Below are 14,543 nucleotides of genomic sequence, written 5' to 3' on the forward strand. Positions count from 1 at the left end.
ACTGTTTTACATTTCTTCCTGTCCAAGCATCCCTACTGCCTTGAGGGATTTGTTTGCCCGTGGCAGGATTAATGTGAACATTATTTTTCACTTGACACTATATCTTTTGTTTCTATGGTTATAAACCTCAACTTGATTCACCCTCAATGATTTATTTAAATAATGCATTTTAATAATTTCTCTTGCTCTCCTTCCTACCTTAGTAGTGGCTCCCCCACCCTCACTTCTGATAAACACATCGATTTATTTAAGCCAGTGTTGTCTTTGTTGCTCTCTGAGCAGACCACCTTCCTCCTGATGAGCAGGCGTATGATTTACTGTGGAGTTTGACAATGAGACTTCTTCTCAGTGCTCCATTGTCTGGGTCCTAAACCAGCTGTCTGTTAAAATGGTTTCACTTAAAACAGTCAATGCTGTTTATATGCCCCTGGGATCTCCCAGCTGATCCAGCCTCAACCAGCTTGCCTAGAACTCTACAGAAGCATACATTTAAATAGCAAAGAGAAGCTGAGCCACACCAGCCCTGGCCCAGATTGGTGTTAGAGGATACCTACTCTTGTGTGTTTGTGTGTGTGTGTAGGGGGGTGAACGTCTAGGTTTGCTCAACTGTGAACCAGTCTTGCTGCGTGTGCTAAATGTACACAGTGAAGATGCTTTTAGTCGAGGAGCAAGCTGCAGGGAGAACTTAGAGGCAAAAAAAAAAAAAAAAAAAAAAAAAAAAAGAGGAAGGCTGAAGTCTGTCTTAATGTTATTGTGACATTGGAGCTATCCAAATAAATCTATCATGCCTTCCTATATGAGGTCCCATCCAATTGTTCATTTCAGAAACCCTTATTTACTGTGTGTTGTATGTATATGTGCATGTGTGTGTTCTGTAACAAGTCTTTTCAGTGATTTTAAAAAGAAGACTCTATGTTTAGGGTTTTTTTGTTTTTGTTTTTGTTTTTTTATCTACAGTGTTAGGGAGAGTTCTGCCTTTGAATTACACAGGAAAGCTTGCTCCCTTAATGTGTAGTTTACTCTAGAGACAGGAATGCTGTCCTTCCTAGCCCATGGTAGACTTCTACTCTCTTGTGTTGCAGAATTCTCCAGAAGCAGCAAAGCAGTAGTTCTTTTTTCTGCCCCTATGCACTGAGAACTCTTCTTATATTATTCAAGCTCAGGGAGAGGCAAGACAGAAACCTCAGATTCCAGATCTCCCTAGAGTTCTTAATTATTTCTGAGTAAATCCAAACTCTTGGCTTCATTTTTCTATGCTTGATTTGGAGAAAGATTCTCTCTTTGACTCCATAGCCAGAAGCGGAGTAGCAGCTTGGTATTTGGTAAAGAAATGAGTTACATGGGGCTGGAGAGATGGCTCAGAGGTTAAGAGCACCGACTGCTCTTCCAGAGGTCCTGAGTTCAATTCCCAGCAACCACATGGTGGCTCACAACCATCCGTTATGAGATCTGGTGCCCTCTTCTAGTGTGCAGATATACATGGAAACAGAATGTTGTATACATAATAAATAAATAAATAAATAAATAAAATCTTTAAAAAAAAGAAATGAGTTACAGAGGGAGTGGGCCTGTAACAAGTGATGTTCAGTTACTAAAGGGAAAACACAGGACTTCTGGGAGTCCCTGTCATCCATTGCCTAGGGGAGTCCTCAGTGGCTTTGCCTTCCAGCTTATTATTAACTGGATATGGTCATGGACCCACTCATTTCAACTAGGAGCCTTGGTAATAATAGTGTTTATTTCATCTAGAAAGATTCAAACTGAGCTCTTACATAACTCATATGCCTACCTCCTCCCCCAAATAACACAATTTCTCCCTCCTCAACCTCTCTCTCCCTAGTATGGAAAACTTTTCTAGTAGCTGTACACTGACCAAATTACTTCTTTCAGTTTAGGAAGGCAAACACTGAAGTTGAGGCAGAGGTTGTGTAGAGTCCCAGAAGAACATATAAACACTTTAGTGATAATAGGATTTAGCAGAAATTCATCATTAGAGTTGTTTAGCATCATACTTGAGATCTGATCAGTAATTTACAGTGTTTTCTTTCTCCCCTTTTTAATTTTTTTAAAACAGTGATTGCAGACACTAAAGCAGGCACATTTAAGTTTGTTTTTTTAAATTAAATGTATTTGTTATTTAGTTTGTGTGCTCAAGTGTGTACACACGTTCATGTATGTGTGGGGGCTCATGAGTACAACAGTGCATGTGTGGAGGTCCAGGGACAACTTGTCAGTTCTTTTCTTGTACTATGTGAATCACTAGGAGTTAACTCAGGCTGCCAGGCTTGTTGGCAAACACCTTTGTCTGGTGAGCGATTTCACTGGCCTCAATTTTGGTTTTCAGAATATTTTAATTAATGCATTTTTTCTTTTCCTTTCTCTCTTTCTTTCTTTCTTTCTTTCTTTCTTTCTTTTTTCTTTCTTCCTTCCTTCCTTCTTTTCTTCCTTTCTCCTTCCCTCCCTCCTTCCCTCTCTCCCTTTTTTCCTTCCTTTCTCTCCTTTCTTTTTTGAGACAGGATTTCTCTGTGTAGTCCTGGCTCTCACATAGTAGATTAGGCTTCAGAAATCTACCTGCCTCTGTCTCTCTAGACCTGGGATTAAAGGCATGAACCACCATGCCTGGGACCACTAGACCTGGGAATTTGAAAAGGTCATTTAGGAATATAGGAAAGAGGGGGCCAGTGAGAAGGCTCATCAGGTAAAGCTGCTTGCTGAGTGAGCCTGGAATCCTGAGTTCAATTCTTGATCCCCACATGATGGAAAGAGAGAATCAATTCCAACTCCTGCAATTCATCTCTCTCTCTCTCTCTCTCTCTCTCTCTCTCTCTCATGCACACACACACACACACACACACACACACACACGCACACGCACACGCACACGCACACACACACACACACACACACACGTGCACGTGCGCACAATGGCATATGCCCCCCACAATATAATAAATAAACATGTCAAGAATAAAGGAAGAACTAGTGACTAAAGATTTGATTCATAGTAGGACATTAGCATAATACAAGTTATTGCCCCAGAAAAGTTATGAATGACTAATATAGAGTAAAATGTAGGATTATAGCGCAAAAAGCTGACCTGTGGTCCCTGGTGGATGGTGGGCATCACCCTAACCAAATGGTCAGAGTTTATGCTGCTAGTAAACTTGTGGCTAGTAGAACCTAGTTCAGAGAGGATTCAGCATCACCCTGTGCTGTTTTCCTGCCTTGAAGTCTAAGACCCTAATATGATCTTAAGAAATCTAGACAAAACCCAAATAGAAGGATATTCTACAAAGTAACTGGTCCTCATTTTCAACTATGGCAAAGCCATGAACTACAATGACTGGAGATACTTAGAATGAAAGGAGACATGACAGCTGAGCACAGTGATTAGTACTGGGTTTTCTTTTGCTGTAAAGGACATTATTAGGTAATTGGTAAATCTCAATAAGGTCTGGCTATTAGATTATTCTATTGTATCAATGCTAATTTTCTGATTTAGATAATTGTGCTGTGATTATGCATGAAAATGCCTTGTTTTCAGGAAATGCATGCTGATATATTGAGGCCATATCTGCAATTTGCTAAAAAGTGATTTAGGGAAAAAGAGAAAAATAGGAAGCAAATTTAGTAAAATGCAAACATTTGAGGAATCTGGGTACTGACTATCCTACCCTGGATTTCTAAATATATATATTCTTTCAACCTTTCTAGAAGTCTACAGTTAAAGAAAAAGCCAGTTTATTTTTTAAATACAAGATTAAGATGGGCTAGCCATAAAAAATAGTTTTGATGGGCCAGTGGTAAAGAAATGTGATTTTTTTTCCACTAAGCCCTTTTCCTTAATTTTTAATCTGTTGCAAAGTGTGTTCAGATACTGTGACCAGGTCATGACCCATAGATCTGCCTGCACTGAGTCTTAAGTTATGGAGGTTCTGTCTTCAAGTTCAGAACCAAAGTGCATGAGAGAGAATGGCAAGTTAGGTACACAAGTACTTTTATGCGCCACATAAGAATAAGAATAACCTTTGGTTAATTTAAGTAGTTTTGTCACTGAGAAACTGTGAGGGTTCTGTGAATGTGTGAATGTAATTTTATTAACAATTTGAAGCTGTGTTATATTACTATTATGCAGTGATACAGTGTTAAGTGAGTTAAATGTATGCTGATGCAGAATACTCTTCTACCAATTGCACTGGGTTTTTCTTTGGCTGGAATAGTAACTATAGAACCCCATGTAAGTTTGAGGTTTTGGGGAGCTTGGTGGGTATCTTAAAGCAAAATGTGATTGTATTGTGTGTGTGTGTGTGTGTGTGTGTGTGTGTGTGAGAGAGAGAGAGAGAGAGAGAGAGAGAGAGAGAGAGAGAGCTGAAAGCATCGTGGCTGGTGGTTTAGGAGTCCAGATTTTGAGAATGAGACAGAATTCTTCATTTAGGGAGCTGACTGTGGTTTCATCCCCCACATAGCATATGCTGGCAAGTGTTCCTGTTTGGGTGGGTGTACACCCTACACCAGCACATGTTTTCAGCCTCTTGGTAGGAAAAGGGGTTTTCCCTGACTGTATCACTTCAGAAATGACATAGTCAGTGAACAGACTGCTTAGCTTTTCCCAAACTTGTTTTTTGCTGCTTGCCAATAGAACTCTAACTGTGGGATCTGGGAGTAGTGGAGAAGCAAATGTGTTCTACTGGGATCAAACCCACATATTTTTCTATATTTGAAATACAAAATATTGTAACCTCTTCAGGCTTCTAAAGCTTCCGTCTTTATTGATTAGCTTTATTTTTATTCTGTATTGAAAGAGAATTATGGTTGTCTTGACAACAGATGCCCATCACATGCACTGGTCCAAAGATGTGCATAATGAGGTGGTTGAGAGGGCAGAGAGGATCGCATCCTATTCCACTCAATTTGGGCTGATCCCAAGCAATGTGTCCTGAAATCAGCCCAGCGAGGCTTTTTGCTCCTATAAGTTAATTGGCCCCCGGCAGGGGCAAGGCTGTGAAGAACAAGATTGTTATAGATAATGCTCTGCTACTTGCTTCTATTTTTAGCTAAAAACATGCCTTTACTTTCAGGCCATAGTGTATGAAGGCCAAGACAAGAACCCTGAAATGTGCCGAGTGTTGCTCACACACGAGATCATGTGCAGGTAAGAAATCTCTCTCTCTCTCTCTCTCTCTCTCTCTCTCTCTCTCTCTCTCTCTGTCCGTCTCCCTCTCTGCAAAGCAAAGATGAATTTGGATCTCAAATTCAGGCAAAATCACTTTCATTGTTTGGGTATATGTTTGTTTTGTTCTTAGTAAATAATCTAGAAGAAAGAATTCTTAGATACATTTGGTAGTGTCAGAGATCATGGCCCTTTTTAATTATTTATTACATTTCATCTCGGAAGACATAGATTTGCATTTTGATACAGAGCAGTGGCCTTCCTCATCCTTCACAGTGGAGTCAAATACAATACAGCCTGCTTAGTGGTGACATTTGCACCCAACTTTAAGCTTAGTAAAATGAGAGTTCTCTTGAAGTCAACAGAGTCTTCTGTTTGGGTCAACTTGAAAGTTATAGTTCCTCCTTTTGAGTTCTTCTACTTTATATAACCCTCATAACCCAAGCCTCATTTCTCCTTAAACTCATCTCCTTTTTTTTTTCTTTTCTGCTTGCATTTGGTCTTTGAGTTTCCTGTTCATATCTGAACATGAAGCTAATATTTCTTGGGGGTAGTGAGCTTTGTGATTGGGGGAGGGTATCAAAAAGGAATCCCTAAAAGGTCTAATAATCTATGCTCCTCATATAGGAGTCGTTTCACTTTCTGCTGTAATCATGCTGAAGTGGCATCTGAGGCCACACTCACCTCCATGGCCTCAGCCAGGCCTGCATAGGAGAGGGACAAGAGCAGGGGGCAGCCTTTTAACTTGTGCTCTTATTTTTTGTAAAATAACCCAGTATTTTGTTCCCTGTGTCTTTCAAGTAATTGGATAAAGCAGGAAGATGCCACTCCGCATCGGATGAAGGCTCCTAATTGCTTTGTTAGCTGAGCAGGCTCTCCCTGGCACAATGTGTGCTTGGCTGCTGAATGTCATTGACCAATCTGAGTTGAATTCTCAGCTGCCTTCTCGGCATGGGTAGTCCTCGCCTGTCGCTCATGCACTGTCCCAAAAAAACAATCTCAACACTCTACAGGTGGAAATAGAATGGAAAGGGCTTCATGTGTTTCCTGAGTGAAATCACAAATATTAACATTTGGGTCTCTAAAAATTCCATTTTTCCTTTTTTTAAAATATACTTCTGATTTATAGTTAGAAGATATGGAAGAATTTCACACATTTTACTTCAGTGATTTGTAAAACTCATTAAGTATTCTAAAAACTAGGCTGTTTTTTTTTTCTCCACAGTTAAAACAGTAACAGAACACTCCCAAATGGTGTGGGATTCCTTACATTAGTGGGAATAGTTAGTTTTACCCTATGTCTGTGTACTGGATATAATCTAGCTGAATTAAATATTTCCAAATTAAAGGAGCAAAATCCATTTTGAAAAGCAGTAAAACATGACCTTGTCTGTATTCCTACTTCCCTAACCATTTCTCTACTATTTTAGCCTTCTACAATTAGCATACCATTAGAGGGAATCCTCTATGTAGCACTGGACTGTAGCAAAACAGGAAACAGGAAGATGGATTTCAACCAACAGGCCAAGCACTATCTGTACATCGTCTATTTGCATTTTGTATCTGCATATGTTTGGATTATGCTGGAGAGAATTCTATTCTTGAACTACTTAGAGATATATTATGCCTTTCACGCACAGGCCTCCCCTCTATTAATGCAGTTTATATTTTCCTTGTTTTTAAAATTCATTGGTCCAAAGTGCTTTATGATGCTGGTTGGTGTGCTTTACTGCTGACATTCCCTCTATTTTTCAGAAACATAAAAATAGCAAAAATAGAATCCTCAAACCACTGAAGGCAAATGATGCTGTTTGTACCGCGTGGCTAAGAGGGAAAAGCCATATTCCAAATGTCATCTTGCTAATGTTACAGATTACGGCTTTCCTGGCTGCCTATAGATGTGGAAGGGGTACTGTTTGTTTACCAGGCTGCCATGACCCCATTACACAAACCTGTCATCTATTGTGTGGCTAACAGTCTTTTAAATTGCAAATCTGATGCTCTTTAGGGGGCTTCAGGAAAAAAATTCTCACTTTCCATACCATCCTATTTCTCTTGATTTCTTGCCTGTTGTAAGTGGAAGTTGGGATGTGCTGAATTTGCACCAGGGGTGCAAATGCAGCCTCAATTATAAGCATAAAATTAGAATCTGTTCACCATTAATCAGCCTGGCTAATTGCTATGCACCACCATTAGCCATATGGTGTGAAAGACAGCTTGCTCTCCCCAAGATGAAATTTCTCCATTGCAGACATGAAATAGTGAAGGCCCTGGATTTTAAAATAGCTTGTTTTAGATATTTAATTTCTAAACAACTTTCTGCAGTGCTTTCTATCAAAGCTAACGGCACAATAAAACTTTGCGTTGATGTCACATAAGCTGTATGTTTATAATACACTGGCTATGATGAAGGAGACAGAGAATTTCATTTCACAAGAAAGGGTTTGGTGCATTCTGTTTGTTCATCACAGGCAAATGGAAGGGAAAAGGAAAATAGAAGCAAAAGACAGTTGCATCTCAGATGTTGTAAATTAAGGAAAAACAAAAACCCATTGTGTTTTGTGGAGAAGGTGACCCCATTGTGTGAGATGGCTAAAGGAACTTAAATCATTAGTTTTGACTGTTGGGGACAAACCCTCTTTGATTTGATGATGCAGGGCACTTCTGTGACATTAGGAGAGAGCCTCTGCCTTTTGATGAATTGGAATTTATCACACCAATGGTGGGGAAGTTTTTAAGATAACATGATTCTATGAATCCTTTTTTTTTTTCTTAAAGTAGGATTCGATAAGGGGTTTGCTTATATGAACACCCTGACTTCTGTGTTTAAATGGAACCCAGCTTGGTAGGGCATCTTGTCATCCTGCTCTCTAGGCTGGCTGAGTACAGCAGGTATGCATTTCCAGTGCTCAGGAAGAGGGTAGGTTATAGGCACCCACACTAGGGAAGAGTTCTTACTTATTTTATTTTATTTTGTAGAAGAAGCATGAATCCCAGGCTAGCCTGCATCCTCTTTTGCTTCCTTATTAGGCTGTTTCTTCCTTCCTTCCTTCCTTCCTTCCTTCCTTCCTTCCTTCCTTCCTTCCTTTCTTTCCTCTTTCTCTCCCTCCCTCCTTTCTTTCTTCCCCTCCCTCCTCCCTCCTTTCTTTCTTCCTTTCTCTTTTCCAGGTTTAGGCTGATTCCCTCCTTCAGACACCCATTTAAGTATGGCTTCTCCAGGGAAGCACCTCTGGCCCTTGGCCCAAGTCATATCCCCTCGTAAGCAGTCCAGTGTACCAGACGCTTTGAACTTCATAGTACTCAGTGCCTTGCAGTGACACCTTATTGTCATTACTTGGCTTTATATAGCCAAGCCCCATAAAGGCCGGAAAGTGACTTAGTTTTCCTCCATGCTTTAGCTGTCCCATTTGTGAAATGAGACGTTAATACTATCTCATAGAGTAGCTATAGTCCCTATAAATTCTTACCACGATGCCTGGCAGAATCAGAACTGAAAGCCTGTTATAATTAGAGACAATATTAATAGAAACAGTAGTAGAGACATTTGTGCCTGGCCAAGTATTTGGTACTTTGTTGCTCAAAGTAACTGATAGTAAGAAAATATTGAAAGGAGGTTTAGTGCCTATCAAAACCTGAATGTACCTGTTTCATTACAGTTGCGGTGGTTATGTGTCTTTATCATTTATATGCAAGGACTTGTTGAGTTTAGAGCAAGAAGGAGAGTTTGAAGTTGGAAGCTTGCAGCAGCCAATTCAACTTCACTGGGCAAATGGTCTAGTGTGATGGAACATTGAGGCAAAGGGCTGTGTCAATTGAGAAGAAGGGTGAGATATTTATGGGTGGGTCATAGCTCTGGGAATGGGGAGAGCTGAGATGGGAGAGGGATTTTAGAGGATGCATTAAGCAGAGTTTGTGGTTCAGGCATTCAGGCAGGATTGCTTTGTGGAGGTTTATAGCTGTGCAGTCCGGTGGCCTGGAGCTGGGAAGAGGGACTTGGTCAAAGATAACTAACTTCAGACTATGCTTTCCAAAGGTGAGAACTGAAACTGCATGGAAGGTGGGATTAGGAAGCATGGAAGAAGAGGAGAGAATGGTTCCATTCTTAAGAGGAATACTTACATTGAGTAAGAAGGTCCCACTCTAGAATTAGGAAGAATCTTGAGCAAACAGGAGTCAAGAATGAAAGAAGCGGGTGTCAGGGTAGGGAAATCAGCCACAGGAGATTTTAGTGCTGGTGAGATGCAGATGAGTACAAGGAGAGAAAAGCCCTGGGTCACTGGTGACTTGGAGTAGAATCATGTAGGTATCCTGAGGCTGCCATCACAATTTTTAATGGCCCCAACTGGCAAGAAGTGCTGGCCACTCTTAACAGGAAGAATGTTAGAGAAATAAAGAAAGACTAGAGAATGTTTGCAAACATGGAAGAAAATCAATCAGGAGAGAAGAGTTCCAGATACAAACCCAATTCATTCACAGGGTCAAGAGTACCCAGTAAGACAGACTGGGTAGAGACTGCAAGATTGGGTGTTTGAAGACTGAGTGTTCTGAAAACAGGTAACTTTTAGGTGTGGAAGGAGTGATGAAGGACAGAAGAGTCAATGGGTCAGATTCCTTCAGAGCTCATCCCCTTTATAAGTAATCAGGCTATCTGGCAATTCACATAGCCCATTCTCTAGCCACTTTGGCTGAGGAGGGTAGGAATCATAATTTTTATTGAGATGCACCGTTTGAAATTACTCCTTTAGCAAGGAGTGGTTGCACCTGTCTGTAATCCCTGCACTTGGGAGGAAGAGGTATAGGCAGAAGATTCCTGCAAATTCCAGGCTAGCCTGTGCTGGATGGTGAGTTCTGGCCCAATCGGAGGTGCATAACAACACTCAGATCTTAATTGTCCCAACCCGCTACCCAAATGGCACATGTCTCCAGTGGCAAGAGGATCTACTTCCAGAAAGAAGTTATGTGCTTGAGATGACGATCTGCAGGCACCAGGACTAGGGAGCATTCAGATGTTTCCTGCCCTGATTTATGAACCAGTGAGTCAGCTCACTAGAAATCTGCCACCTGGGTTAGGCTGCTAAAGAAGGGATGCCTAAGTCTGCTTTTTCTCTAAGTGTTCAGAACTAGTTGGGAAATACAGGGTCCTGCTGAGCAAGAGGTTGCTGTTCTGAGTATCCAGTCCATGTAGCCCACACCAGGTGTAGGGGACCTACTGCTGTGATTGGCTACAAGGCAGCACTGTCATTTGGGTTGTAAATTAAAAAGGGATGCAAAGAGTAGTGGCACCTGCCTGCTTTTGGGCGATCCTGATTTTGGGCAAATCAAATTAGGCAAGTCCAAGTCCCCTTGCTAGATGCCTGCTGCAGGGAGCATGTGCATAGCTCATACAGGCACAGATGGCAGGAGCCTGAGAGACGCTGTGTGAGTGGATGGGGACCCCAGGCATGCTCATTCTGTTTTCTTTGATCAACGTGCTTACTTTTTCCTGTAAGTGCTTCTTCAACTGTGTGTTTCAGTGTAAGCCCTCTTCTGCCTAGTGATTTTGTTCTTTCAGCTTGTCCCTCCTGTTAATGCCTACCTTGGATATAGTGGAGATCAGCACCCATCTTTCTTTGTTTGACTTTAGTGGAAAGAAACGGGTCAGTTCAGACTATCTTCAATGGTAGTGTGTCAAGTGTACCTTGTTTCTTTTCAGTGTATAGAATTCCATGAATATGGATGTGCATACACACACACACACACACACACACACACACACACACACACACACGCACTTTCAGATACATACACACATTTATTTCGTGTACATACATGCCTGTGCACATGTCTTTGTCAGTTTTCACTGATATGATAAAGTATCTGTTGGAAACTGATTAAGGGAGGAAGAATTTCTTTTGGTTCATTTTTCAAAGGGCTCAATCGATGGTTACTTTGTGTTTCTTGGCCCATAATGGAGCAGCACATGACTGCAGACGCACCTGGTGGAGAAAAGCTGATGGTCAAGAAGCAGAAATGGGGATATAGAAATGGCTCAGGGCAAGGTACAGCCCTCAAGGACATGTCCTCAGAGACATACTTCCTCCAGTCAGTTCCCCTCCAACCCCTGCACTGCAAAGTTTCCAGAACCTCCCAAAATAGTGAAGCTAGTTATGGTTTAGATTTCATAGGGGCCTGTGAGGGACATTGCATGATCCCATCTTAACTTTCTTTGTATCTTAGCAGAGAGATATTGAGGATAATTTTGTGGTTGCTGAGGTTGTTGTGGGTGATCTTGACTGTATGATATAGCAGTGTGACCCAAGAAACAGGAACCTGTTTCAGCTAGTTTTAATATTTTGTATAAGCTTTTCTTTCTAAGTGTGTAGTAACTTCCATTCCTTCCTTTTTCTGTCTTCTTGAGTCTCCTTATTTAATTCCTATTTTGTTCTTTCCATATTCCTATGTCTTTGGGTCCATTGGAGTCACAGCATAGAGATCTGGTATAATTCATCTTACTGTTATCTGGGTGTCTTTGTGTGGTGGAGATGAGGACTACACACTAGGTTAAAAAACAAACAAACAAAACAACAACAACAACAAAAACATCTTTGGGGCCAAGAGTGACATTTGTTTACACAAGGTGGTTTGGTGTATGGGATGGGATAAAATACACAATGTCTGCCTAGGTAGTCAGCTTTCCATTTTTATCTGCCATGTCCCCCCAGTACACTATACTCTTTCATAAAGTTGTTAATATTCATCCATGCATTCAATCATTTATTCATTGAGTCATTTAATAGCTGAGCTCTGATATTCTATCTTAAGCTTTATGCATTACCTTCATGACACATATGAATTAGCAGAAGGGGAAGATGGAATGGGAAAAATACCCAACAAAAGTGCCCCAATACACAAATAACCAGTTGAGCTTCACAGTAGTAACTGCCCAAGAGAAAAACAGCTTAATTTACATTAAGAGTGAACTGTCAGGTAAGCCAGGGTAATTATACTGACTTCTAAGGGACAAGGAAAAGTGATTGAGGGTGGAAGGACAGGAGGAGTTGCCCAGCAGAAGCTTGCCTGGCCTGGACCTGAGGTCTGATGGAGCATGTCATGTGGCAGGGATCACAACTGGCCCATGAGTCTGGAGCTTGGCAAGCTGAAAAGAAAGGGTGGCAGGTCAGTGGCCTGGCATTATACCACACCAAGGGTTTATTCAAAGTGCAATGGGAAGCTGTTCAAAGGTCTTAGACAACGAAATGGCATGGTCCTCTGGACATTTCAAAAAGATCTGCTGGATGGGACAGATGTATTTGATGGAGTCAAAGTGGAGACAGCAAAACCGAGAGGGAGGCTTTGCAGTACTCCCAGTAATAAATACAAGTGACTGGGCTGAGGACAGTAATCGTGGATAGGGAGTTAAGTTATGGGCGTAGGCAGGGGTGGGGTGGGGTGGGGTAGGGTGAGAGGATGGGGGCTCACCCATAGTTATAATCAAGCAAGCTGGAAGAGTTTCCTGAGGAGATTTCACCCAGGAAGGACTGTGGAGAGGGTACAGTCACCAAGGGTCTACTTGTTCTGAGAAGGAGAAGGATGGAGGAACAGGCTTTCTCACTCATCTGCTCTCTTCCTTGGATAAAGAGAACATGACATCATCAGTGGGCTGCTTTTGGTAATCACTCCCTCTGCATAGCTCAGGCTTCTCAGACTTGGAGTTGGGAGAGGTCTTCAGGCTTGGTGGCAAGCACCTTTATTGCTGAGCCATCTTGTTGGCCCCTGGTGTTGAGTTTTTAGCTATTTATTTTGCACACATGTCAACCCCTAACATTTCTTCTCCCTCATGTCTTTATTGATCTCTCAGATAGGATACCTAGGTGTCAATGCATAGTGTGACTTATTAGCATAACAGAATTTAGGCCCAGAGAAAAGAGTTTCCTGTGAATCAGAAAGTGCTTGGGTTGTGGGGGAGACAGTGTTTTTCAGCTGAGGCTCTGAGAATGGAGATGCAATTCTTTCTATTGTCTTTGAAATAAAGACTCAGAACAAGGCCCAAGCTGATTCATCTCGCAGGGATTCAGTGAAAGAGAGGAAGGTGTCTTAATTTTGCTGAAAGACTTCCTATGTTTGGAAAGTGAAAAGTGAAGTTTGGTAGTCTCCAGAAGATCTCTAAATTTAGACCGTGTGTGTGTGTGTGTGTGTGTGTGTGTGTGTGTGTGTGTTTGTGTGAGTATGTGTGTGTATATGTTTGTGTGTGAGTGTATTGTGTTTATGTATGTGAGAGTGAGTATGTGTGTGAGTGTGTATGTGTGAGTGTGTGTGAGTGAGTTCGTGTATATATTTACATATATTAGAATGTATAAGAGGAATGGAGAAAAGTACCTATTTTAGTTATGGTATGCAGTGGAGTCAAGCTCCTGGCAAACCTTCCACCCTTCTTTTCTGATGGAGCTTGTTCTTCCATAGTGTATTCTGAGTAGAGACCAGCCAGGGGGCAGCTTGTGACTTACAAACACATTTCAGATTGATAGTTTTCTGCTGAGCGAGGGTGGGTATTTTTCAGAAACATGATGTTTTTTCAGCTGAGGGTTGCGTATCTCAGGTGGTAGAGTGCATGCAGGAAGCCCCAGGTTCAATCTCCAACACCACACCATGAAGTGGGTATGCACCTATAATCCTAGCCAGCACTGAGGAGGTGATGGGAGGAGGACCAGAAGTTCAAGATTATCCTTAGCTACTTAGCAAGCTTGGAAGCCAGTCTTGGATGCCTGGGACCCTGTCTTGAAAGAGAAAACACTTATTTATTTATTTTTAACCTGGCAGTCTCAAGGACACAACAGCATGGGATCTGTGTAGCAGGGCTTTCTTTGCTCATGGCTGTTCTTGTGTTCTAGTGTTTACAATCAGGATTGTGCTAGCCACTGGATCCATTGTCCCCAATTCTCTCAGAAAACTAAAGTAGTGGCCAGTGCTGGCCATCAAAGCCGGAGGACTGAGGACAGACTGCACTTTCTTCTTATGTAGATCACTGTGTGTCTCTTTATTCTCAGGGAGGTGTTCAAGTGCAAACCATCATTGCTCTGGGATGTTTGAGAAGGTTGTGGTTGAAGGAAGTGCCACCCATCAAAGAGAGGAGGAAAAAGAATCCATTTAATACAGAATGACTACAGGGAGAGAAATCACTCATCCTCATTATTGACGCCTTCCACACAATTAATGTGTTCTTGAGGGAAGACTGTTTGATCCACCCACGACCCTGAATATTCTCATTGGGTAGATGTGAGAACACAGTACTTCACACTGAACTCTGCCAATACCCGTGTAGTGAAGGAGAGACCCCATCTTAGGGCAGCATTTCTGGCTCTGCCAGGGCCCTCTCCCTCTCCTGTACTCTGAGCAG

General features: G+C 41.7%; 1 protein-coding gene across 4 annotated transcripts in view; it reads left to right on the forward strand.

Moving 5' to 3' along the window:
- Ebf1 (EBF transcription factor 1) overlaps positions 1–14,543 on the forward strand; it is a 385,024-nt gene that overhangs the window by 10,752 nt on the left and 359,729 nt on the right. For all 4 annotated transcript variants that reach the window (XM_027425266.2, XM_027425267.2, XM_027425269.2 and 1 more), the window contains exon 5: positions 5,079–5,152. In XM_027425266.2, coding sequence (XP_027281067.1) covers positions 5,079–5,152 — 74 coding nt within the window. The remainder of the gene's footprint in view (positions 1–5,078; positions 5,153–14,543) is intronic.

This window comes from Cricetulus griseus, chromosome 7 (assembly GCF_003668045.3).
Source record: "Cricetulus griseus strain 17A/GY chromosome 7, alternate assembly CriGri-PICRH-1.0, whole genome shotgun sequence".
NCBI lineage: Eukaryota > Metazoa > Chordata > Mammalia > Rodentia > Cricetidae > Cricetulus > Cricetulus griseus.